Source organism: Amblyomma mixtum, chromosome 1 (genome assembly GCF_055824585.1).
Source record: "Amblyomma mixtum isolate Tamu chromosome 1, ASM5582458v1, whole genome shotgun sequence".
NCBI lineage: Eukaryota > Metazoa > Arthropoda > Arachnida > Ixodida > Ixodidae > Amblyomma > Amblyomma mixtum.
Window position 1 is genome coordinate 297,750,556 of NC_143012.1, and position 24,869 is coordinate 297,775,424.

The following is a 24,869-nucleotide window of genomic DNA, read 5'->3' on the forward strand; positions in this document are numbered from 1 at the left end:
CGCTCCATCCGTAGTGTCCGCAAGAATGCTCTTTTTTCTCTTGGCTTTGGGAGAGCTGCCCAAGCGCATACATGGACCTTTTCCTCGAGCTTCCTCTCAAGTCATTCTGCTTCTTATTTCAGAATTTGCATTCAAATGGGCGCCTTATTTCGCTTTCAGAGTGACCTTTGGTATGGTACTTGCTGTTTTCGCCACGTTCTGATCGATCTGCAACGGGAAAATTCTAGGTAATCTTGAAAATAAAACTGTGCGTCTTTGCCGAGATTCTAGCGACGTTTAATTTTTCAACTTAAAACAGTGCGCAGGGACAGGACACAGTCAAGAAACACACAGACACAGCACTGTGTCTGTGTGTTTCTTGACTGTGTCCTGTCCCTGCGCACTGTTTTAAGTTGAAAAATGAGCCAACTCGCCCCGCTACTTCCCAAGACGTTTAATTGCTTTCCTAAAACCGGTGTTGAAAAGAAACGCCTGCAGAAGCTCGCGAAAGTAAAAATAGAGAAAAACTACTCGTCGTTCAGGCTACTACCCCAGCCCAGTGCTGTTTCAAACGTCGCGTTTTGTCGCTCGCTATGAACGACGAAGGCGACTGGCAGCAGCTGTTCTTTTCTTTTTTTTTTGCGTGAAGAGATGCCTGGCACGTGGTCCGGGTGATTGGCATCTCAAAAGGGCCCCCTGAGTCTAATTTACGGTCACACGCACGTGGAGTATCGCGTCTAAACACGTCACAAAGAGAGCCCGACAGAACGCGAATGAGTTGCACGCGTTGATTCTTGCCCTGTTTGCGGCGCGACTGAAGGGCACCTATATGCATTAAGATGCGCAAATTATATCAGATTTCGATGCAGAAATGCAATACTAGCCGCGAAGACAATCCATCGCTGAACTTTTCCCGCTCCATAGCCGGCTATCGCTCTCGCCTCTATCTGACCACAATAAACTTGTGGAAACTTATGCCGCTTCCTTTCTTCTGCCTTTCGGCTCAAGCATCCCTCACCACAATTGTCGGCATGTCGCGAATTATGTTCAAGAACACGCAAGCGTCGCACACCGAATGCGCCTGGTCTCGCCTTTTGCCTACACAACAAAAGTCACTGCTCACATCAGCGTAACCGCATCTCCGTGACGTCACATCCTGGCACTTGTCTAAAGCCAGCACAAAGAGAAGAGGTTCCTTTCGTGTGGCTCCTGCCGCACGAGAAGGGGATTTCCCGCAGAGATTGTAATTTAATGGCGGACTTGGGAGCAACTGCGCCCCTTGCGGGAGTATACATCGGAACTCGAGGTTAAAGGGTGTTCCAAGCGACCTCTCGTGGTGGCTACAACGTTGGGCTTCTGACCTCGACTTCTCAAGCTGAACGCCGGCCGGCGGATTTCGATGAAGGCGAAATGCAGTAACTCTCGCGTACTGAGATTCAGGTGCGTGTTAAACGACTCCACTTCGCGGAATAACCCAGAGCCCTCTACTACATCCTGTCCGCGAAAATAAAAGAACTTTCTTAATTAACGGCATGCTGTAGCAGCACCATAGATATTAAACTTTTCATCGTATATCCAAAAACCTTCGTGAAGACTCGCTTAGGGGGCATCGTCTGGTCTGTGGCTGACAGAGCACAGTATGATTTATTAACAGCGGACACTGCAAGGGACCCTTTTGTCGACTTGACAGCTCCGCCGCATCGCTTTACCGCGTACAGGGACGATCTGGTTTATTGGTTTATCGGGGTTTAACGTCGTAGTGAAGGGGTCCGGAAATTTCGACCACCTGGTATTCTTTGACGTGCACTGACATCGCACAGCACACGTGCCTCTAGAATTTCGCCTTCATCGAAATTCGTCCGCCGCGGCCGGTATCGAACCCGCGTCTTTCGGGTCAGCAGCCGAGCGCCGTAACCACTGAGTCACCGCGGCGGGTTGGGGACGATCTCGTATTCGCGTAGAATTGTGCAAGGTTGACCTGGACAACAGCTGTTTGGCGGCAGAGTTCCTAGCCAAAAGGCAAAATAAATTCATAAGCTTCGAAAGCGCTCGCCTATGTTCAACAAAATGGACAGGTTGAACAAACAAGTTGTCATACAATTTGAGCTCTCTTCGCGCAGCTGTGGCTGTGCATGGCCCGCCTATGTTCATGGACGAAGTGATGCAGTACTCGACTGCAGCTGTTGCAAGTAACATTTTGCGGTATATAAGAGCAGGATGTTGGTTCGTGCGTGATAAAACACTGCATTCGTTCACTGCAGCGCAAACTTCCCTACTGCTGCTTTCTGCAGATCTACATGGTTCTACATCGAAGCCCTCCCTCAGCTTTCTAAAAGTACAGGGAAGGCGAACGCCTATAATACTCCGTGGGTTTTTTCGTTCCATAACGTTCACTACATTACAAATTAGAGATGGCAGCGCCGAGGCCAGATATCCTCAAGATGTACCTGGACCTAGAGCAGCCCAGTGACCAAGTGTTCTGCACGTACGTATTCGTCGATGGATCGCTGGAGACTCTTCGGTCCAAGATGCTGGTGCTGGGCTACGAACCATCGTCTCCTGCAGGTAATATTTTCGGTCACTTAGTTTTATAACTTTAATACCATTACGACCAATTTGGGTGCATATTATGAAACCCGTCATTTGCTTTTGCTCATTCTGGAAGAGCCGAGACGGTACGTAGCTTTTATTTCCGACGATCCAACGGCATCTAATGCAATTCTATTCAACAGATGTCTATGGGCGAGTTTGCTGTTGACACTGTTTTGTTCACTTGGTTTACTTACTTATTTACCTCTTAATCTCTGGCTCCAGGTTGTGTATTTGTTCCAGGTATGCTTAATTCGGCAATTTTGTTTTTGAAATTAGTCTTGGGAACTATCAAAGCGTTGTTAAACTGGGTCGTGCGGCAAGCACCTGAATCAGTGGTAGATTAATTTAATGTGAAATGGATGTGCAAAAAGACACGTCACGAAAAATTACAATTTTTGCCACAATACAGGAAACAAAACACGCGCAAGGTTTAAGCAGGTTCTTGCGTTTCATCATTTGCTACTAAAAAAGAAAATAAATATTCTTACAAATGTACTTAAGCCGGGAAGTTGCGTGGGGTTTGGTTTCTGTAATTTTTATTTCGGCGCAAAATGAGATAAGAGCCACCCTGAACAGGCTAGAAGGGATTATAATAGACCTCTAAATGGTGCTGATTTTGCCCCCCTTTTTATCTCGCTTCCAATTTTATTCATGGTTATGCAGAATGCTGAAAAGAGAGCGCACAGGAAAATTGTAGAGGACACTTAAGATCCGCCTTCAGGTTATGACGAGATAACGTTAATAGTTAATATGTGCGGAATACGTCATCCTCTATCTGAAATTGATAGATCGCTGGGGGTCCTCACACCACTCCTGGTGCAGTGGTGCAGAGGTTAAGCGATGCTTCACTGCCCTGGAATGGTAGGTGCTGCACCCATGGGGCTTGTGAGAGCCATGCTGCTCTTCCCGAGCCAGCTCTCGCGAACAATCGTTTATAATACTGCCACCTCTCATGATGGACACTTTTCTCACAACTCGGTGGACAGGTTGTGATGACTTTACAAGGTCATTTGACCTAAGTGGCCCACTTGCCACTGGGTTGCTCACCTGGAAATTTTTCGAGAATTTTTCGCTCACTGCGAACAACGCCGACGTTAAAATTCACAGTGGCCTACATTTTGAAAGTCTACAAGCAACCCATCCTAATTGAAACGTTGCTATAACTCTCCAACATTGAGTAGGGGGTCGCCGGCTCCATGTGGGCCGCAGCGTGCTCATTTGTGCTGAGATCAAATGCGAACGTTTTCGAGGGCTAAGATTTAAACGCTCGTTAAGAACCTACTATCGTCAGAATTGATTCTGAGTGTACGGGTGGACCGAGATTTAGTTGTGCGCAAAACTGCAGTAATTTAATTTAACTGCTACTAAAATACGCTGGACGGAAATTCAATGAATGGTAGGAGTATGCGGCTGTTGCACTGTTTCTTTAAACTATCCGGCATCTCTTAGATTTCGTCTGGCAGCTAACAACGTGCAACCTGTAGATTAGCAGACTTCTGATTGTTAGTCGCACATTGTTGTCGACTTTAGTAGCTCATACGCGTGCGAAATATACTTAACGCGAGTACTGAGAAACGCACCGACGGAACTCGCATTGACGTCAAGCACCCGCAAAAAACAAACAAACAAACACATTTATCGATAGGATTTGGTCGGAATGAGCAAAATTTGCCGGTTCCCTTTCACTTTGAGTGCATGGATAAACCTTATCTGCAATTACTCCAACATTACTACAGCTTCACAAGTCACACCCTAATCATCTTTTCCTTCAGCTTACACAATCTACTAGTTTACTTTTATTTCATTTCTTTATTTCTTTATTTCAAAGTACACATGTAATTACACAAAAACACTCAAGGATCCTTTGCCAGAGGCTAGTCTAGGATCCCAAAAAGAATACAAATAACTCTACTGACGATTCAGGAGAAAAAAAAAACATACATATTTGTCGGTGTAGAATGAAACATTTGCAATACAAAACAACATTATACAAACTGAAACACTATCGTATGGCATACATATAACCAAAGAAAAAATAAAATCATTCTACATTCAGACTGCCACATTTTGTGGTCGAAAATATAGATAAGCCATCAAAAAATTTCAAGTCACCGGCTGTTCCAGTTACTATTACATACCTCCAGGTATTGAACCTGGTTCCATGAAAGCAGGTGCCTGTTCAGAATTCTGCCTTTTAGATTTTGTCTTAGTGTAAGGTGATAGGCATCGAGGCGCAGAGATGAATCGCCCTAAAACTATTTTGTTGATCCCAAACTGGTTACAACAATTACGTTACATTTTTTGAGATTGTCTAACTACCATTGATTACTGTTTAATTTTCTTTTTATTTCATGTCAGAGTGCCCGAAAGCTACCTTCTGCGGTCTAGGGTCTGATCAGTGGCCGGACGCAGACGACAAATCGGAGCTCTCTCTGGTCCCAGTAGCTCTGTTTCGGGATCCCTTCCTCAAGGGACGCAACAAGTTGGTTCTGTGCGAAGTTTTCAACGCGGACCACCAACCAAACGGTAAAAAGAAATCTTTCTTAGCCTCCTTGGTTGAGTGAACGGGAGAACAGATTTAGACGAGTGGGTGTTGAAGATTAATAGTAGCAGCCCACAGTACAGAAAGAAAGTTGTAGAGTGCATTGTCTGCTGCACTGGCGGATATCTGCAGCAAGTATGCCTTAAAGACCACTACATATGTGACTCCTTCGACGGATGCATCAAAGTGCACCTCGAAGTTAAAGCTTACGCTGCAGTTAAGTTGTGCTGATAATAACTGTAGCACACTCCTTCTTCCAGTCTCCCCACCATCCCCCATAATCCTTCACGACACTCATGCCATTTGAGTCCGTCTACTGCCAGGAAGGCGTAGGCCATAGTACCGCACCCCACCACGGAGGGGGGGGGGGGGGGGGGGGGACCGCAAAAAAAAAAGAAAAATGTCTAAAGCCGCTAAAGATGAAGCGACGCCGTATGAGCCCAGTCCCGATGTGCACCTGCGTATTACGTACGTGTCGCGATGGTAGAAATAGTCACTAGCTGCCTTTGTAGATGCAACTAAGCGGCCGTAAACGTGAAAGAGCCGCAGATTAAAAAAGCTTCGTCGTAACGCGATGCTGCGAAAGTGAGCGCTATGTTTGCGTATCCTTCGTCCTCGTCCCCATAATTGGGCATGGTCGCGTTTTCTACTGACAACGTTAAAATGGCGTTAGAAAAGTGTGTCGTTGTTAGAGCGTTTGCCGCTGCGTACAATGGAAATTCCAATTTTTGTACCCCCGACTCGTTCGAAACGAAGTTTTATACTAATGACAGAACTAGTTCTGTTAAAATGACCGGAGATGATGGCGAACTGCGGGAAAAAAAGAAAACGTCGTGAACAAGCAATTCTGAAGCTGACCGGTGAGTGTATTTAGTTTAACTGCGATATTTAGTGGAGCATCTGCGAGGGTGCGTGCTCGGATCTCGGCCGAATGGATGGCTTTCAATCAAGCCACACTCTGTGTTTATATAAGTAAAATAAAATGAGAAAACTATCAATTTTTCCTACTTTTTAAAGACTCAAACACAATTCATTAGCAAGGAATGGGTAGCGCAGCTGCAAATAAAGATTCATTTTTATTGAAACGGAATACCACGGAGACACAGTGCTTTTAATTATGGGAGTAGCCACTCCTTACCATCAACTTTAGCGCTGCCGCGAGGCTACGGACGAAGGCTACACCACTTTCTTAGAAATTTATGTAGCTTTTTTTTTTTTGAGCCGTATATATGACTCAGGTGTGGTAATGAGCTGCTGTTCTCTTTCTAACTGAAACCTGTGGCACTCTGGAAGGTAAAGTGGAAGGAGAAAATAGCCAAGGGAGGAATTAGCCGGGCCGGTTAGTACATGACGTAAAATTAGCTGCGCAGCAACTCTGTTCCGTTTGCTGCGTTGATAATTTTACCAGACAAGAGAGCTGAATTGAAAATGAGTGCCAGGAAAGGAAATTCAGGGTACAAACCAGGTACTTTGTCTTGGTTAATCTATCTGCCTTTCCTTCTCTGCTCTGTCTCTCTTGCTCCTTGTACTCCTACTTGGCAAGTTTACCCTAATACATGGTCATATTTTTGCAGAAACAAACACCCGGCACCCTTGCAAGGAAGCAATGGAAGCAGCGAAAGACCAAGAACCTTGGTTTGGCATCGAGCAGGAGTACGTGCTTCTTGGGCGAGATGGCGTTCCCATCGGTTGGTCTGGAAAGGACCATGTTCTGAAGCGCTGTCGTGAGTCCACATTCTGTTCTTTAAAGCATGCGCAAATAATAGATCTTGACAAGCCGAGACAGAAGCGATTCAAGATGAAGCTCACTGCGTTTGCGCTCAGTAGAGTGAAAAATTTAGTCTCGAGGGAGATGAAAATAAGTCACAACTGCACATCATATAAGTAACTTGAAGACTGATACCATGAGTGTCCCTGGAACGGAAAACTCGCTGCTGCGACTATACTGTTATGGCGTAAACGTAATACTAAAAGACCACGGTCACAAATATACGCGTACGTCACCGTAACTGGCGTCTTGCATATAACCTATTATCCTAGGTATCGTGATAGACAAATGCTCGAGGCACTAACAATACCGGTACTAAATGCTGCGTCGCTGGCACTATATTTGGCTAGGGAGGCCAAAAACGGAACATCTTGCGTACCTAGTCCTTCACTTTGCAGCCTAAATCATGCGTATCTCGTTAAGCATTTTAAGAGCTCTCCTTATTCACGTATTTTCACTACTCAGAAACCTACTTCTATGCCGTTGGAGCCGAGAACATCGCTGGCCGACAAGTCGTTGACGCGCATGCCAAGGCATGCGCTTACGCCGGCGTCAAGCTCCATGGAACGAATGCTGAAGCCACCATCTCTCAGGTAAAACGCAGACCATTTTCAACTGACGCGTGAATATATCTCGTGAATGAGGACCTTCACTGACAGGCGCCTTCTCTAACACGCGCGCCATGAGAGGACTTCAGGGAGGCTGATTTCGGGAGGACGCCGTCATACGATATTGAAGACTAGCACCAAAGGAGTAGTGTTCAGCCAAGTCCCACATATTGGGGCCGCTTGTTGGGATTAAGTACCTACACAGACAGTTGTGTTGACGTAATAGGCGTACAACAAATCACGCAGTGCGGAAAAATATTCATGATCACAGACATTTGAGGGACGCCATGAAAGTGCGTCTGTTTTGTTCTGTACTATAGATTGGCATATATTGGTATCTGTATATTTACGCAACAATGGTATATATTGTTATATATACCATTGGCCGCGTCCTTACTGCTTCTTTTGTACTACAGTGTACTTTAACTGCTTCTTCCATTACTTCCACTGTCCTTTAGAGAGTGGTAAAAAATACAACTATGAGGAAGTAAAATTATGTGCACCTCGAAATACACATATGTCAACAAACGGTAACCCAGTAAGTGAATTAGGCGCCAAATTGACGAATGGGCAACCAGGGCCGGATTCAGAAAAATGGGGGCCCTGTGCTAATGCGCATGTAGGCCCCCTCTCCCTTTCCCTCCACTGACCCCCCTTACCCCTGCTACGCTACTGGAATATATCCCATGTTTCATGGCAATTCCATCTAATTAAAAAGAACGAAGTGCGATCAATAGTATTCATGCAACAGTAACACAGTAGCATTAGTCTTACAGCGCACAAAACACAACGGGACTCTTGGAACGCGCGACACGTGTCCGTCTGTGGCCGAGCGCCGAACTCCACAGAAGAGCCACGTGAGCCGACCGACAACTTGCGGGGCTGCATTGCAGCGCGCTGCAATGCCTACTCTACTCTTTCAATGACACCGTACACAAGCCGACAGACGGGTTTTTGTTCGCAGCACTGTTTTTAATGCTAACGCATCAAAGAAAAGCAGGCTGAGCTAGCTTCCTACAGTTGAGCTGGGTGCTCCGGCAGCGACTAGGAAATAGAAACACTCGTTAATTAGTGCCCCGAGAACGTATTATTAAAAGTTATTAAAATTAATTTGATTACACGATGAACATTTACTACTGCCCTTATGGGGCACATTTAAATAGCAGAATTTCAGTACTGGATCACTGGTGAGTACCCGGATTCAAACCCAGCCGCACGGCGGCCGCGTTTTGATGGAGGCGAAATGCAAAAAGGCGCCCGTGTGCTGTGCGATTTCAGAGCACGTTAAAGATACCCAGGTGGTCAAAATAATTCTTGAGCGCTCCACAACGGCACCTCTTTTTTTTTCCGCCGCGGTGGATCAGTGGTTAGGGTGCTCGGCTGCTGACCCGAAAGATGCGGGTTCGATCCAAGCCACTGTGGTTCAATTTCGATGGAGGCGAAATTCTAGAGGACCGTGTGCTGTGCGACGTCAGTGCACGTTAAAGAACCCCAGGTGGTCGAAATTTCCGGAGCCCTTCTCTAAGGCGTCTCTCGTAGCCTGAGTTGCTTTAGGACGTTATACCCCCATAAACCAATAAACCAACAGCACCTCTTTCTCTCCTTTCATTCACACGTTCCTCCCTCCTCTCAAGACACGGTTGAGGTGTCCACCTAGAAGTGGGGCAGTTACTGCGCCTTTTATTTCCTCAAAAATTAAATTTCACCTGGCTCTAGAAAACCAATCCCCCAATAAAAGAACGAACAAAATAAATTGCCGCGGCGGTCACATTGGAAACGAAATGCTAGAGACCCGTGCACTATGCGATATCAGTGCACTTTAAAGAAACCGAGGTAGTCGAAATTATCCGGAGCCTTCCAATACGCCGTCCCGCATAGCCGGAGTTGGTTTGGGATGTTAAACAACATAAACCTAAACATAAACCCATAAACGAGTGTTTCGCCTTCCTAATGGCTGCCGGAGCACAAAGTGAAATTGTAGGGCTTCCAAGAAGCTAGCATAGCCTGATTTGTTTTTCAATTTTGTAAAGCTAAAGAAGAAAGCCTGGTGTTGTATAAAATAATTCTGACGACCAAATGCTGTGCGAAATTCGAACTCGAACAAAACACCCGTGTAGCATTCTACTGTGCGCGTTTATTTTCTCATCAGTCTGTATATTTATGAGCCATGCAGAGGGCGCAAAGCAAGTATTTTTTACATCTTGCACCGCACTGCATACTAGCGGATATATGTGTGGTATTAAAATTAATTAGTGGATTTTTAACGGATTATGAAAGCAGTTCCAGCAGAATGCTTGGCGGCGAGGCGGGATGTCCTGCCTGTTATGCCGACGCCAGGATTCTCAAACACACTACACCTTCAGACGCCACTGGACGGGGGGATTGACACAGAACCACAAAAACCTTTCCGCAATCCGTAAGCAAGCGCATATATTGCTTCGTAAGAAAGGCGGCCCCCTCGGGGTGGCGGGGAATATTCCTGTTTTTGCAGCTCGACAAGCTCTCCCCAACTGATTAGGCTAAGCGAAGTTACATAAGGTGGGGGCCCAACTCCTCATTCTGGTTTTCTTGCTTCATACGTGCCGCTCAAAGTTTCATTGCCCACGATTCCAAGTACTACGCAAGTTGGAATAAATGGGCCTCTTCTCCTGCTGTCGGAGCTGAGGCCCTGGGCTGCAGCCCCCTTAGAGCCCCCCTTAATCGAGCGCTGTGGGCAACAGCCCTTATTATGCATTCATGTCTTGCTTTGGTCTGCGGCTCGAAACTGAAACGCTTTTTCCTGTCTTTTGTAATGTGCTATGTAAACCTGTTTATTCCCGAGTATGACGCATTAAATAATTCGTTTTCTAAGCCTATCTTACGTACCTGCTCTTCTAGTGGGAGTACCAGGTTGGACCACTACCCGGTGTCGAAGCGGGCGACCACCTCTGGATCTCTCGCTACATCCTGCAACGGGTGGCCGAAGACTTCGACGTCGTGGTTAGCTTCGAACCGTGCCCTTTCTGGCACCACCAAGTGCCTGGCTCTGCGGGCCACATCAACTTCAGCACCAAGGCTTCGCGCGATGAAGGTGGCCTCGGGTAAGACTTGAGATATAAACCATGATAGGCAGGTAGTGGCCGCTGGCATGTGGGGATAGTAGAGACCGGGAGCACGAGAGTGGAGCAGCTAGGAGAATAAAAATTGCGTGCAGTGCATTTGGAAGGTACTCACAGATCACGAAGAGCCGCTTCCTGGTATTTCTGGAGAGGAAATTGCCTAGTAGTTCATTTTGGTGTCACTCCCCTACACCACCGAAACCTAGAAGCTAACAAAAAGGCTTGATAACATCCAAAGGATGTTAGTATTTCTCTTTTTGTTTTCGTAGGAATGAAGTGTTCAATGCAGGAGGGGACAACAGCTTCAAAATACCTCACAAAAGCATTCGTGTCATTCGTTATGATTCGTGTTTCAAAAGTGTCGAAGCGATCAACCAATGCATCAATGACAGAGGTATCATCAGCATGACTGACATCGCGAAATATGGTAAGAACGAAGGATTGTTCAGGAACAGTCCCCTCAGCAAGTTACCCATTTTTATTTCCTTTTGTCTCTTTACTTACGCACCCCTTTATTCATTCGTTAACTAATTTAGTGAATGAGTGAGAGAGACGCCGAGCGAGGGAATTAAGTACTAACAAGTAAAAGTGATTTTCTTTATTATTTCAGGTGGATCATGGAAGCGCTGGAGAAGCTAAAGCTCAAGAACGACGAGCACCTTGCCGCCTACGACCCCAGGAAAAGCAAGCCGAACCAAGAGCGGCTGAAAGCAGACACGCTGGCGACCCCGACTCCCGAGTTTGTTTCTGGCTTCAGCAAATTGGTGTGCGTGCGCGTACCCAGACGGACTGTTGAAGACGGCAGAGGATTCTTCGAAGACCGCAGGCCGGGAGCAAATGTAGAGCCATACAGGGCCATGCAAGCACTTGTCGAGACGCTGTGCTTGGCGAGTTGAGGATGCAGAACTCCTCCGCCGCTTTTCACATGTTCAGAACGGCTTCAGTGCATCGAATACTGAAGAGCCAGTAAGATACAGACTCAGTAAGATACGGGGAGAAACACTTGTCTTTACAACCCCCTTTAAAGAAAAATAAAAACTGTGGAGAGAAAAAATTGTGACTCCGCATGTATCACTTTACTGCTGTGTGCTGTCTGTGCCGTTAGCTCCCCCCCCCCCTCCCCCTTCTCCACTCTGCTTTTATGCTGACGGCTTTTCTCGGGCAATGAGGCGTCAGAGGGATGAAAGGGCAGGCTAATAAGTAGACGAGCGTTTTTCGGAACTTACCTTATTTCTGAAAATACCCATTGCGGAAAACAACAATTTGTGACTGAACAAATAATGCTACTGCTGTGTGCTACCCGTACAGATAACTTCAGGGTGCTCACTCTTTATTATCCCCTCTCGTGTTGTCCGGGTTTGTCTCGCACAATGAAGGGCGATGGCGTACAGGCTAAATGTGTGCCAAAACTTCCGATGCTAACTTTCTCCGTGAATGTGCACGTAGCAAATAGAGGAATTTGATACTGAGCAATGCTCACCTTTCAACTTTCAACTTCAACTTCAACTACTGCTGTATGCTAACTATATACCACCGGCTTAACGAAGGGTCCGAGGTGAGGCCATCTCGTGGGCTGGAACCGAACACCGGACTGGTGAGAGAAACGCATCCGCTGACCGCGCGCCCAAGCTCCTGCACCCGGTGACAGAGTCACGTCGGAAGCCGTCGTTGATGACGATGATGTACTAAGGCTTAATGGCACATACCCACGGCGGGGGATGAGACAGATCAGAGAGCCGGGCTCGTCGTCGGTACTTTGAGTCGAGGTCGAGCAGAAAGTCGGAGACACCTACACCGGAGACCGGAACAGGCTGGCGCCGTGGTTGAAAATCTGGCTAACCCAGCCCTGGCCAAACAAGGTTTTGTGCATCCATGGATTCGGCGTCGTGAAATTGGCAACCTCCGCTTTCTGGCACCAGCCGCGTCCAAGGAGTATCGGCCAGATTGGACTGTTCGCCCCGACGATGAAACGACAACGAAGTTGGACCACGCCGTGACGATGATGACGAAGTGCAGGCGTGAGGTATAGAGGGCTGCAAAACACACTCCAACAGAGGCCACCAGCAACGACAAAACGCAGACAGTCGCGTCTACCCTGCGCTTCTGTTCACTCATCATCATCATCATCATCAACCTGACTACGTCCACTGCAGGGCAAAGGCCTCTCCCATGTCTCTCCAATTAACCCTGTCCCTCGCCAGCAGCGGCCACCGTATCCCCGCAAACTTCTTGATCTCATCCGCCCACCTAACTTTATGCCGCCCCCTGCTACGCTTGCCTTCTCTTGGAATCCACTCCGTTACCCTTAAGGACCAGCGGTTATCTTGCCTTCGCATTACATGCCCTTCAAGCCCATTTCTTTCTCTTGATTTCGACTAGGATGTTACTATCCCGCGTTAACGTTACAGCTATCATTTTGCTTTCTGTAGCTCGCTGCGTTGTCCTTAACTTAAAGCTGAACCCTCTTCGTTAGCCTCCGCGTTTCTGTCCCATAGGTGAGTACCGGTAAGATACCGCTGTTGCATAATTTTCTCTTAAGAGTGGCCTTCTACTCCGTAACACTATTAGAAAGGCAAGGGCATAAGAACGCAACAATGAGCTAGGACCTAAGTCTATCAAGGAAACATCAAAACGAAGCTCAAAATTGGTTGTGAGATAGCCATCGCACTCTTGAATTGGTAACGCAGATACTGTAAATACAAGCGAACACTGTAAATACAGCGGAGACAGTCACGAGGCTCAATCGAAGAGAGGCAGTGACTCTAAGATTTAATAATTCAAATAACATCTAGCGGTTCCTAGGGACGCCGCTGTCCTCGAGAAATGCATTAACTTTCTACTATTGCTGCTATGAAAGCAACTGGAGATATATCGGTAATTGTACTAGAGTTTACAGCTTGGCTTACAACCTTTAACTCATCATCATCATCATCATCATCAGCCATACTACGCCCACTGCAGGGCAAAGGCCTCTCCCATGTCTCTCCAATTAACCCTGTCCTTCGCCAGGCGCGGACAGGGTTAATTGAAGAGACATGGGAGAGGCCTTCGCCCTGCAGTGGGCGTAGTCAGGCTGATGATGAAATGATGATGAAGAAATGCGATTTTACCATCTCCTACACATATAAGGACACCCGAGGTCTCGTTCTTTATTATTGAAATTTCTGAAGTGAAGCCTATGGGGCAAGATTGATTTCAACAATGTGTGATAATTTACTACACTGATGAACGTTGACGCAGTTATTGCTTCTAAAGTCGTTAGAGCAGTATTGCCTCAGATTTCGACTGTGATTTGATTACAGATAGCGCCCTATTTTCTACGTCAATATATTTATTTTGTTCCGGAGTGCGAACAAAAACAAAGAGGACAGCGTATCAGGTACAACTGTGAGCGCAATAATTCGTAGCGCATAACAAAATGCAACAGGTAGTCTTCTGAGGGCGAGATAAAGCGTACATTTTGAATTTCCAGCCGGGGTCGGCTGTTTGCAGGTCTGTGAATAGTATAATATTCCAGCAAAAAGAAGAGCCCAAATTAATAGCAACCTGTGCACTGGCCTTCATAATGCTATTTCATTATACATGTAAAAACAGAAAGGCCGCCAGAAGGAAGAAAAAAAGTTTCTCTTTTTTTTTTTTGAAGTGAGATAGCATTAGGAGGAACACGAAGGCAAGAACTGTCCTCTGGCGTCGGCACCTGTGTGAAGCCTTCACCTGGCAACTGTGACAGGTGGTTGTTAATTAGGGGGATTTCTCTCACTTCACCTGCCGCAACAGCAAGCCGAGGGCTTTTATTTCGAGTTTGCGAAGGTCCGCGTCTGCAAAAGGCGTGTTGCATTGTGAATGGCAGCATTCGCATAGTACCAGTTATCTCCATGTCGGAGCGCGATAGCAGCCCAAGTTCGCTGCCCCTCTCGGAACCCGAGGCAGGTAAATGAATGCTTCTGCGCTTTCACGCCCGGTCACGTCTTTACGAGCATAGCGCGACCATCACCCCGCCGGCTTGTCAGCGCCTTATCACTGCGCAGAGCGGCAAAACAAGCGACAGTAAGCGCACTTGTTTCAGATGCGCTTATTCTCACTTGTTTCGCCGCTGCGTGCCGTGGCGATGATGATGATGAGCGTGAAAGTAAAACGTCCACGTACTATATCGAGGTCCGTGGCTGTTGTGACGTCCATGTACTATATCGACGTCCATGGCTATTTCGACATCTATGTGTATTTTTAGTGTTTCTTCGCGTTGTATTAGTTAACTAACTAAACCTCATCAACCCAATTTTTCCCACGGCAACATTTTATCGCACACTATCTGTCACAATCCCACTTTCACACATTTTTTTAAGAGAAAGACGTAACTGCGCGGACAAATTGAGGACACATTTTGCTGACGCGACAGAGCCATATGATGCTCTCCCATAATAATAATAATAATAATAATAATAATAATAATAATAATAATAATAATAATAATAATAATAATAATAATAATAATAATAATAATAATAATAATAATAATAATAATAATAATAATAATAATAATAATAATAATAATAATAATAATAATAATAATAATAATAATAATAAAGCGCTGACAAGATGGTCGCGTGGTACTATTAAAGAATTGGACGAGTATACATTCGACGGCCTCCCGGCGTGTTGGTCGAAGTAGTACTTCAACAGCTGGCACGGCAGCAACCCAAAAAACACATTCAAAGCCGTCATATCGTCACTATGCAACAGAAATCTGCGCTTTTCTCACGTGGGATCGTCACCAACACAGCAGGTATGAACAACAGCTAACAGCAGGGCAGCCGCAACTACACGCTTCGTTACCTGCTCGACAATTTAACTATTACGAGTAGTAATGCGCCCTTGACTCGCATGATGGGCTTCGGCTTTGGCCTTTACTGTTCCGAAGGCGCACACATGGGTGTAAACAGAGATGTAGATGGGGCGTGCAGATGGAGAAAACATAGCTCCTTCACCAAGAGCGACTTCACCACTGCAGTTTAATTCTAAATAACATTTATAAAAAGCACACTAACAAAGAGCGCGCCTATCGCCGCCACATACACGCCCTGGCAGAAAAGCGACGAGCCTGCGCTTTTATTTTTTTTTATCTGTGACCATATACAGTAGTTTTCAGGATGGAGGTTCGCGGAAAAATAATTATTTCTGTACGGTCAGGCAGCTTAGGTAGTTTAACGAAACTAGTTCGACTTCAGCGCATGGGAATCTGAGAACCGCATCGACAGTTATCGGCACGCCTGCGCACAAGCTACGCCTGGATAAGCTGTGACGTCAACGCATTTGCATCTATAAAACGTGACGACTGACCGGACGACTTTTTACAAGGCGGCTGTGGCGTGAGTAGCACGGACGGCACTCCCACTTACCTGGCTATCCCGGCTCTTTCTTCTGCAGGTTGGTGCTTTGAAAATTGTGACATAACCGCTCGTTCTGTACTTTAAAGCTGCTACGCCACTGCTGCGATTTTTTTAATGCCACTGTGTCATTGAAACCGCGTTCCTCGTGCAATCATGCCAAATAAGGATTTGCTAAGTGCGTTTGAAGATCTGAAGAATGAAATTAAAGGTGACTGGAAAGCTTTCAAAGAATCCCTTGAGCGGGACATCCGCTCGGAACTCAGAGACATAAAAAGCAGCCTGAACTTCATAAGCGAGAAGTACGATGAAATGAAAGATGACCTTAAGATATCACTTGATGAAAATGAGCATCTGCGAAAGACGAATGAAGCATTACAAGAGCGATGTGACTGGCTAACAACTCAGACTAGAATCTGCGAGGCACGCTTGGTGCAATGTGAACAATATTCAAGAAATGCTAACATAGAAATCAAAGGTATACCCGTTGAACCGGAGGAGGATCTAGCTGAAATCATGGGAAAAATCGGTAACGTTATTGGCGAAGAAATCTCGGCCTCAGACCTTGATGCATGCCATCGCGTTCCTGTGTATGGAAACCCTTCTGCATTTAACGTTGTTGCCCAGTTCGTCCTCCGCAAAAAACGCGATGCAGTCCTTCTAAAAGCGAGAAGCAATAAGAGCCTTTCCTGCAAAGAACTTGGGTTCAAGGAAAAGACAGAGGTGTATATAAATGAGCCTTTATGCCCTGATCGCGAGCGTTTGCTAGCACTGGCAATCACCAAGAAAAGTGAGGCAGGCTGGAAATTTGTCTGGGTCCGTGGAGGTCAAATCTACGCACGGAAAATGGAAAAGAGCAAAGTGCTAAAGATTATGACCACTGAGGACGTGAACAAAATGACCTAAGTCAGTCCACTAAATCGATGGCTCCTCTTGAAAATGGAGAGTTATCATTTGCTTGCTCCGGTAGCTTTAAACAAGGTTGCCGAGGAACCAAGTCTGAAGATTTTTCATTTGAATTGCCGATCGGTGAACAACATGAACGATGAAATACAGTCACTTTTCGACTCTTTTAAATTTTCCTTTGAAGTCGTAATGTTCACAGAAACCTGGTATCATGACGAATCGAACTATTTAATTTTAGAGGGCTACACGCATTTTGCCCTCAATAGATCTGACCGCAAAGGCGGTGGGGTTTCAATCCAAGTTTTGAATACTCGCGCAGTTACAGAGGTAAAGCAGTTCACTTTATCTACTGCTGACTACGAAATGCAAACTGTTGAGCATGATCGCGAAGTTTACACTGTTTTATATCGCCCTCCAGACGGTAGTTTCGAGAAATGCCTTGATATGCTTGAAAGCCTTTTTGATTATGTGTCCACCAATCGACAATCACTGGTTTTAGCGGGTGACGTGAACGTTGACATGCAAAGCATCTCGACCAGACAAACAGAAATTATGTCCCTTTTTGATGCTTACGGGCTTTCGAACCTTATCAATACTCCCACTCGCATAACCTGCTCTACATCTTCCTCTCTAGATATCATCGTTACTAACTCGAAAATTTCTAATGCAAAGGCTGGCACACTTCTATCAGACGTAAGTGACCACATTCCAACTTTCGCTTTCATTCCTGCTGCAAGGTCCAATTCTGCCCGACAAAAAGTTTGCAATAGCTATCAGCGCCTAGATAGGATAACCCTGGAACGCTTCCGAACGGATATGTGTGCAGCTAGGTGGGATGATGTGATGCGCTCAAATGATGCGAATGACGCATACATCACCCTGGTTGAGAAACTAAAGGCTGTGTACGATAAATGCTTCTTGGTTGATCGTCCTCGCAAACAAAACGCTAAAAAGCCGTGGTTAACGCAAGACCTACTGCGCAAAATAAAGGTTAAAGAAAAGCTGTTCGCACAGTTTATTAAATACCGCGACCCGTCAAAGCGAGAGAAATACAAGAAATACCGCAATTCTTTTAACCGAGAGCTGAAATCCGCGAAGTTTAATTACTACAACAGCACTTTCTCATCCATGCCTGGTAAAAATGTGAGTGCGAAATGGTTCCAACTAAATAAACTCTTAAACCTAAATCCCAAATCTCCTGTTACCTCAGTAATGAAAGACGGCATCGTTATTACCGGAGACGATCGCTCAAATGCATATAATGAACATTTTCGAGTATCACGAAAACCCTACTCTCTTCCACCGCACCGAATCCCGGTTACGCTTTGCAAACACCAATTGTTGCCGAGTCTATATTCCTTTTTCCCACAACTGAAGCTGAAGTCGTAACAGTTTTTAGCAACCTAAAATATAGCAGTGCAGAGGACAAAGATGGATTCCGCATAAAACCTTTTAAGTTTATTATTGACTTACTTGCTGCACCGTTAACTCACATTTACAACACTGCTCTCGCTACAGGGATCTTTCCGACAGAAATGCAAGTCGCAAAAGTTATTGCCATTCATAAAGGAGGCGACACATCAGAATTATCAAATTACCGGCCGATCTCGATCCTGCCTGTGTTATCAAAGGGTTTAGAAAAAATGTGTTCCAGAATAACTAAATTTTTAGATAAGCATGGTGTCCTATCTGACCAACAGTTTGCAGCTTTGATTAAACAAAAAGAACTAATAGTTGAAGTCCTTGAGAAGAAATGCCTGGTCCTTGGCATTTATGTCGATTTTTCAAAAGCATTCGATTTGCTCAACCATAATCTGCTGCTGCAAAAACTGGAACACTACGGAATTAGGGGAGTCACTTTGTCTCTGCTCAAATCATACTTAGCTTATCGCAGACAAATGGTTTCTCATAATAACAAGTTATCTAGCCTTGAGCCACTTCTCTCTGGTGTTCCCCAGCGCAGCACAATGGGGCCCTTACTATTTCTTGTTTACATTAATGACATCTTTTCTACCCCTGCCGTTGACCTTGTGGGCTTTGCTGATGATATTACAGCACTGTTGTCGGGTAGCACAGAAGCCGAATTATTTTCGCGAGGAAATAAGTTTCTGGAATATCTTCACAAGTTGTCAAGTAATAATCATCTAAAAGTTAATTCTGAAAAAATGAAGGCCGTCTTATACCGAACAAGAGACAAAACTGTTCACACCAATTTCACCCTATGATTAGGAGGCAAGCCAATTGCAATCGTGAAAAACATAAAATGCTTAGGAGTTATCTTCTCAGAGTGTCTCACCTGGGATGAACAGGTCAATCATGTTCGGAAAAAACTGAATCGCTTCAACGGTCTTATTTGCCAACATAGGGACACACTTCCGTCTTGAGTAAAGGTCCTCATTTATCAAGCATTCTTTCACCCATCACTGACTTACTGTCTCACAGTTTGGGGAACGACGACCCAGCACAACATATCCAAGCTAATAACCGTACAAAAGCGGGCAATTAGACTCATAGCAAACGTATCGTGGCAGACCCACACACATCCATACTTCATTAAATTTGGCATTCTAAAGTTCACTTCTTTGTTTCCTTTCAGATTGCGATCAATGTACAAAACTGCGGTTTTTACTAACAATGAAACCACTCTCTCGCTTCTAAAAATGTCTCGCTATTCAACCGTCTACGATACCCGCTCTCATTTTCCTTGGTCACTGCCTCTTTGTCGGACCAAATACGGTATCCAATCTTTATCTTTTATTCTGTCAAAATACCTAAACATTTTAGAAAATAACAACATATCGCTAAAAGACATCACGGTAAAGAGCCTAAAAACCATTTTGTATCTTTTTGAAGACGTTTAATTACAACTTGTTCTGAACTGTGACTAAAGCTGTAACACGTGTGAATTCTGCTTATGTTGTACACCTGGTTGATGTGATGCTTTTGGTTTTTGAGTATTTATGACGCTTTTTGTTGTGATTGTGATACTAATGTTGAAGTGCCACTGTAATTATTCCATTCATGTTGATACTTTATTTATTGTTTTCGAGTGCCTCACCTGTAGCTGTCTTGTAAACTAACAACTGAGGCAATACGTTGCCTCAGCAGTGCGGGCGCAGGGTGCCTCTCAAGCTGCGTTCAAGCAGCTTTTTTCCCTGCGTCCTCTCTCTCCCAGTGATACTTGTACCACTAAGAGCGACAAATAAACTTCAACTTCAACTTCAGGTTAACGTAAAACTTGGAAGCATGAAGAGGCATGCATGCTATACATCGGCTCACTCAGATTCGAGCTGAATGGGTATCGGGACAAACAAAAAATGAGTATATTTTTACCCCTAACCTATATTCCATAAATTTTGTCTATTACTGCGCACGTGTTTATTCCTCTGAACGCTGAAAATAATTGATTTATTGGCGTTTTGTGCAAGCGTGCTTTTTAAAGCGATATATCGTTAAAGGCCCCGCTGTCCAGAAAATCCGGTGTCGGCTTTGTCGACGTCGAGAGCATGACTCTGGAACGTGGCTCCCAGAGAGCAACCTAGGAGGCAGGTGGGCCACCTACGTCACGTGACCTTGTGACGTCATCACAACCTGCCCACTGGATAGTGAGACAACTGCCCACACTGGCAGCCCTTGATTGGATTGTCATAGTCCCACTTAAGTGAAGGAAACTTTAACGAGGAAAATAGGGGCTGCAATCAAGTGAGCAACTTGAATAAGTAGATCGGGATGTCACACGTCTTGAGAAAGCGGAAAAGATTTCAGAAATGCAGTGACTGGCAGATATTTTGCGACGACGAAAAAAAGAATGCGATATAAATATATCGCGATTGAAACTTGCATAATAGCAGGCGAACTCTAAACCTTAAAACAGCAATCGTAGTTTATGTTTCATTAATATGAAGACTGCATCGCACGATTTCTGACATCTTATTCTTGGAAACAAGAATTCCAACATGCTTCAGCTGAATTAATGTTTTGGGCTCTAATAAAGGTTGAAAAGTCTGGCGAAATATTTACTTCCAACGCGCTTCGCACAGTGTTGGAGCCTACTGTCAATCAATACCGTCAATCAATAAAGACTGCAAGAGAGTATCGATAGGCTTATCATGAGGCGCTTAGGAGATGACTGGACGATGTCCGAACACACGCTTTCGCGAGCGCAAAAAGAATTTCGAAAACAACCTCTCTGATCCACACGTTGCAGCCCACTGTCCTACGTGCAAGGGGTGCTCGCCAAGATGTAGCTCAGCAACTGTTGTACAAACACCTGGATAAGACAAGGCGGCAGATAGTAGAATCGTATCATATCATCAAAAGCCGGAACACGCGCATGAGAAGTAAACATGCAATTGTTCAAAAAAAGATAACGAGATAGCATGCTGATTTCACTATGGACAGTTTTTCATCTTTATTCGTTCATACTAATGGAACTTTTGGTTTCCTTTCTTCTCCTGCGATTCGAGTCTCTCATGCTTATAAGCATTGAGAACGATGGCGAATAAAATTAGAGTCAGCGTTCATCGTGTGCCTTCGTATGTTTGGTGCTTGGATTTTGTCGGGCTGTTTTTCATAATAGATCGTTACCAACTCGTGAAACTCACTTTTATTATACAAGCAAACATCCAAACGGAAATCTAGAGCAAAGAGAAGACGCATTCGGTGCCAAAAAATTGGACGTTTAGCTAGGTATAGAAAGCCAGAAATTCTTCGGCTTAGTTCACCTTGTTCACAGCGAAGCTTGAGGACAATAAAGTTTTATTTCGAAGCACAATTCGGGCATTGTTTATGGCTTTGCGCCAGGGATTATATATATATATATATATATATATATATATATATATATATATATATATATATATATATATATATATATATATATATATATATATATATATATATATATATATATAGACTGCTTATAAGAATATATAGCGAAGTATACGCTTCGTTAAAGGAAACATATTTATTAAACTCGACGTTTCGATCGGAAGACCGATCTTCTTCAGGAGTGATTTTACATAGTGAATGCATCCCCTTTTATAGGGGCGGGCACAGAACAGGTAAGTGGGAAACACAAAGCACATAGCAGAAAAATACGCATAAAAAATTATTAGAGGCAGTGCGACCCACACACACATACACCAAAAAAAAAAAAAAGAGAGAGTGCGAGGAACAGGTACTCAGTCAGAAAATACAACGTCCAGATGCGGCCTCTGCTTTGTTAAGCACCACAGGCTTGCTTATTGACAGTCGTGTCCAGCTGGGAGGTGCTTGACAGGTGCGTGGCCGTGCAACAACTTTCGTAGAAAAATGCGAAAACTTGTTCCTTCTCCTGGCCGCGAGAGCAAAAAAATAAAATATGACCCTCCAACAGAGGGAGCAGACAACAGAAAAAAAAGAAGAAAAAAAAAGAAAAAAAAGGAAAATGAACAGAGCAAGGAAGAAACCTCGAAAAAAAAAGTGAAATAGGTAAAAGAAAACCTTTAAAGTAGTGCTTTTTCTTCGCACCCAGCTATAGTGCACCCACCCCTGGTTGAGGGGAAGTATTGGAAGGAATGTAAAAAAAGAAAAAAATATAAGAAAAAAAATGTGAGCTTATATTTTTTTTATATTTTTTTCTTATATTTTTTTCTTTTTTTTACATTCCTTCCAATACTTCCCCTCAACCAGGGGTGGGTGCACTATAGCTGGGTGCGAAGAAAAAGCACTACTTTAAAGGTTTTCTTTTACCTATTTCACTTTTTTTTCGAGGTTTCTTCCTTGCTCTGTTCATTTTCCTTTTTTTTTCTTTCTTTTCTTCTTTTTTTTCTGTTGTCTGCTCCCTCTGTTGGAGGGTCATATTTTATTTTTTTGCTCTCGCGGCCAGGAGAAGGAACAAGTTTTCGCATTTTTCTACGAAAGTTGTTGCACGGCCACGCACCTGTCAAGCACCTCCCAGCTGGACACGACTGTCAATAAGCAGGCCTGTGGTGCTTAACAAAGCAGAGGCCGCATCTGGACGTTGTATTTTCTGACTGAGTACCTGTTCCTCGCACTCTCTCTTTTTTTTTTTTTTTGGTGTATGTGTGTGCGTGTGGGTCGCACTGCCTCTAATAATTTTTTATGCGTATTTTTCTGCTATGTGCTTTGTGTTTCCCACTTACCTGTTCTGTGCCCGCCCCTATAAAAGGGGATGCATTCACAATGTAAAATCACTCCTGAAGAAGATCGGTCTTCCGATCGAAACGTCGAGTTTAATAAATATGTTTCCTTTAACGAAGCGTATACTTCGCTATATATATATATATATATATATATATATGGACGCATATATATATAGCGGACGAGCCGCGGCTAAAAGCAAGAAAAAATTGTAAACTGCGAGGTTTAACATCTTGAAGCGACACATGGGCTACGCTTAGAAGTTTGAATTTTCGGTCTTTAGTTTTTGAAAATTTGGCAGAATCTTTTTAGTGTTTACTTCAGAACAAAGTTTTAGTTTTTTTTTGGCGGACAATGTTTCCTGCGAGTGAATTACTTGTTCTTTTTTTTTTCAGTAGTATTCCTAAGTGGTGAGATGTCGCCTACAGTTTGTTTTGTCTTATTTGCGGGCACCAGCATTACCAGTGAATAACCAGTTATAACAGTACATACGGCTGTCCTTATTGAAGGAAGTGTTACCGCCATTTAGAAGAGCAGCGGAAGTTAGATGATGGAACCATCAGCCAAAAATACAAATTGAATTTTATTTCCAAACACTGGGTTGTCAAGACCTTGTTGAGCTGCTGCGCTTGGTTGAGCGAGAGGGCGGGACATTATGTGATCTGCGTGTTGACTGCAATGATGAGACTGCCGCTGAACCGTTGCAGTCGACAGATCACGACAAATTTTACTGACGCTCATACTTAACACTGATACACGCAGTGGGAAAACTTGCCGAAACATTGGCTATAAGCGAGCGATGACAGTGAATAACATTGAGGTAGCGGACGAATTTGACGAGGAGTGGGGCATCGGGTCTGCAGAGGATTGTAAGATAGCAGAACGTGTTCTGAAAATGCGCAAATGCGCTTCCGCACTTTATTGGTTTTTCCTTTGATTTACAGTAACTCCTACTCAATAGCGAATAAACTATGGTGCGCATGGTGATGATAGTGATCCTTCTTCCGTTAAAGCTGTTTTTCGGAAAAAAGAGTTTGGCTTATTTTTATCGGTGTTTTTTGGTTTAAACCGAAACATCCAAACCCTTGCTATAAGTTCAAGAGGCGTAGCTTTTTGAGCCAATTGGTGCATGGTTCAAGGTGGAAAAGCCAAAGAAATTCTCGAACAAAGCAGGGCGCACGCGTCCTGTTGAGCTGATTTTTTACCTTGAACTCTCGCTATGAGGGACGCCGCAGTAGAGGTCTACGGAATAATTTAGAGCGCCTGGGGTTCTCCAACATGCACTGGCATCGCCCAGCGCACGGGGATTGAAGTACGACCGCCACGACCGAGATCGAACCTGCGACCTTGGTATTAGCGGCCGAACACTGAAGCCACTGAGCTACCGCGGTGGATAAAAAGGCAACATGGTTGCTGATGTTTACTTACTGTTTACAAACTTGATCAGGAAGCATAGAGCGCAAAATTCCGTAACGAATGCTTTGAACAACAGGCGTAAAAAGAGCTTTTCTCAAGTCGATCTAACCATCGGAGAATGGTCTTTAAATGTGTTGTCGCCTGCGCTGTTTGCTCAGAGGGCTGTTCGGGCTATGGCGACATCAAAACAGGTTTGCCTCCCGTCCCCTGGTGCGTTTGCTCATACCGAGCAAACAGAACAGGAAAATCTTGCTGAGGTGAATGGCACCTCTCGCAATACCTTCAATGCCATTAGCGCTACCAGGAAAGAGTTGCACGGGAATGTCGTTCCTTGTCCTTGTTTTTACATAGACGAGGTGTAACCTTGACACTATTAGCCTAACTGCCCGCCGGCATCGCCGCGCGGCGGAACAGGTACCTATCGCCGACCGA

The 24,869-nt window shown here is 44.7% G+C and overlaps 1 protein-coding gene and 1 long non-coding RNA gene across 2 annotated transcripts; one reads left to right on the forward strand and one right to left on the reverse strand.

The window, feature by feature from the left end:
* Positions 1–119: 119 nt before the first annotated feature.
* On the reverse strand, positions 120–24,551 carry LOC149372178 (uncharacterized). Its single transcript, XR_016286963.1, has 3 exons — positions 24,450–24,551; positions 2,469–2,538; positions 120–207 (listed from the first exon to the last, which is right to left on the reverse strand). It is a non-coding gene; the product is annotated as an uncharacterized LOC149372178 (long non-coding RNA).
* Positions 1,765–11,601, forward strand: LOC149372179 (glutamine synthetase-like). The gene is made up of 6 exons (XM_089566577.1): positions 1,765–2,544; positions 4,930–5,097; positions 6,688–6,837; positions 7,347–7,474; positions 10,367–10,569; positions 11,198–11,601. Exons 1-6 carry the CDS (start codon positions 2,391–2,393, stop codon positions 11,481–11,483), a joined length of 1,089 nt encoding a protein of 362 aa, XP_089422703.1. The 5' UTR covers positions 1,765–2,390; the 3' UTR covers positions 11,484–11,601.
* Positions 24,552–24,869: the final 318 nt, after the last annotated feature.

Coding starts and splice junctions, on each gene's coding strand:
- LOC149372179 (XM_089566577.1), top strand. CDS start 2,391: ATGGCAGCGCCGAGGCCAGATATCCTCAAGATGTACCTGGACCTAGAG. Junction 6,838..7,346: donor CCATGTTCTGAAGCGCTGTC/GTGAGTCCACAT, acceptor TTCACTACTCAG/AAACCTACTTCTATGCCGTT. Junction 10,570..11,197: donor CGCGATGAAGGTGGCCTCGG/GTAAGACTTGAG, acceptor TTATTATTTCAG/GTGGATCATGGAAGCGCTGG.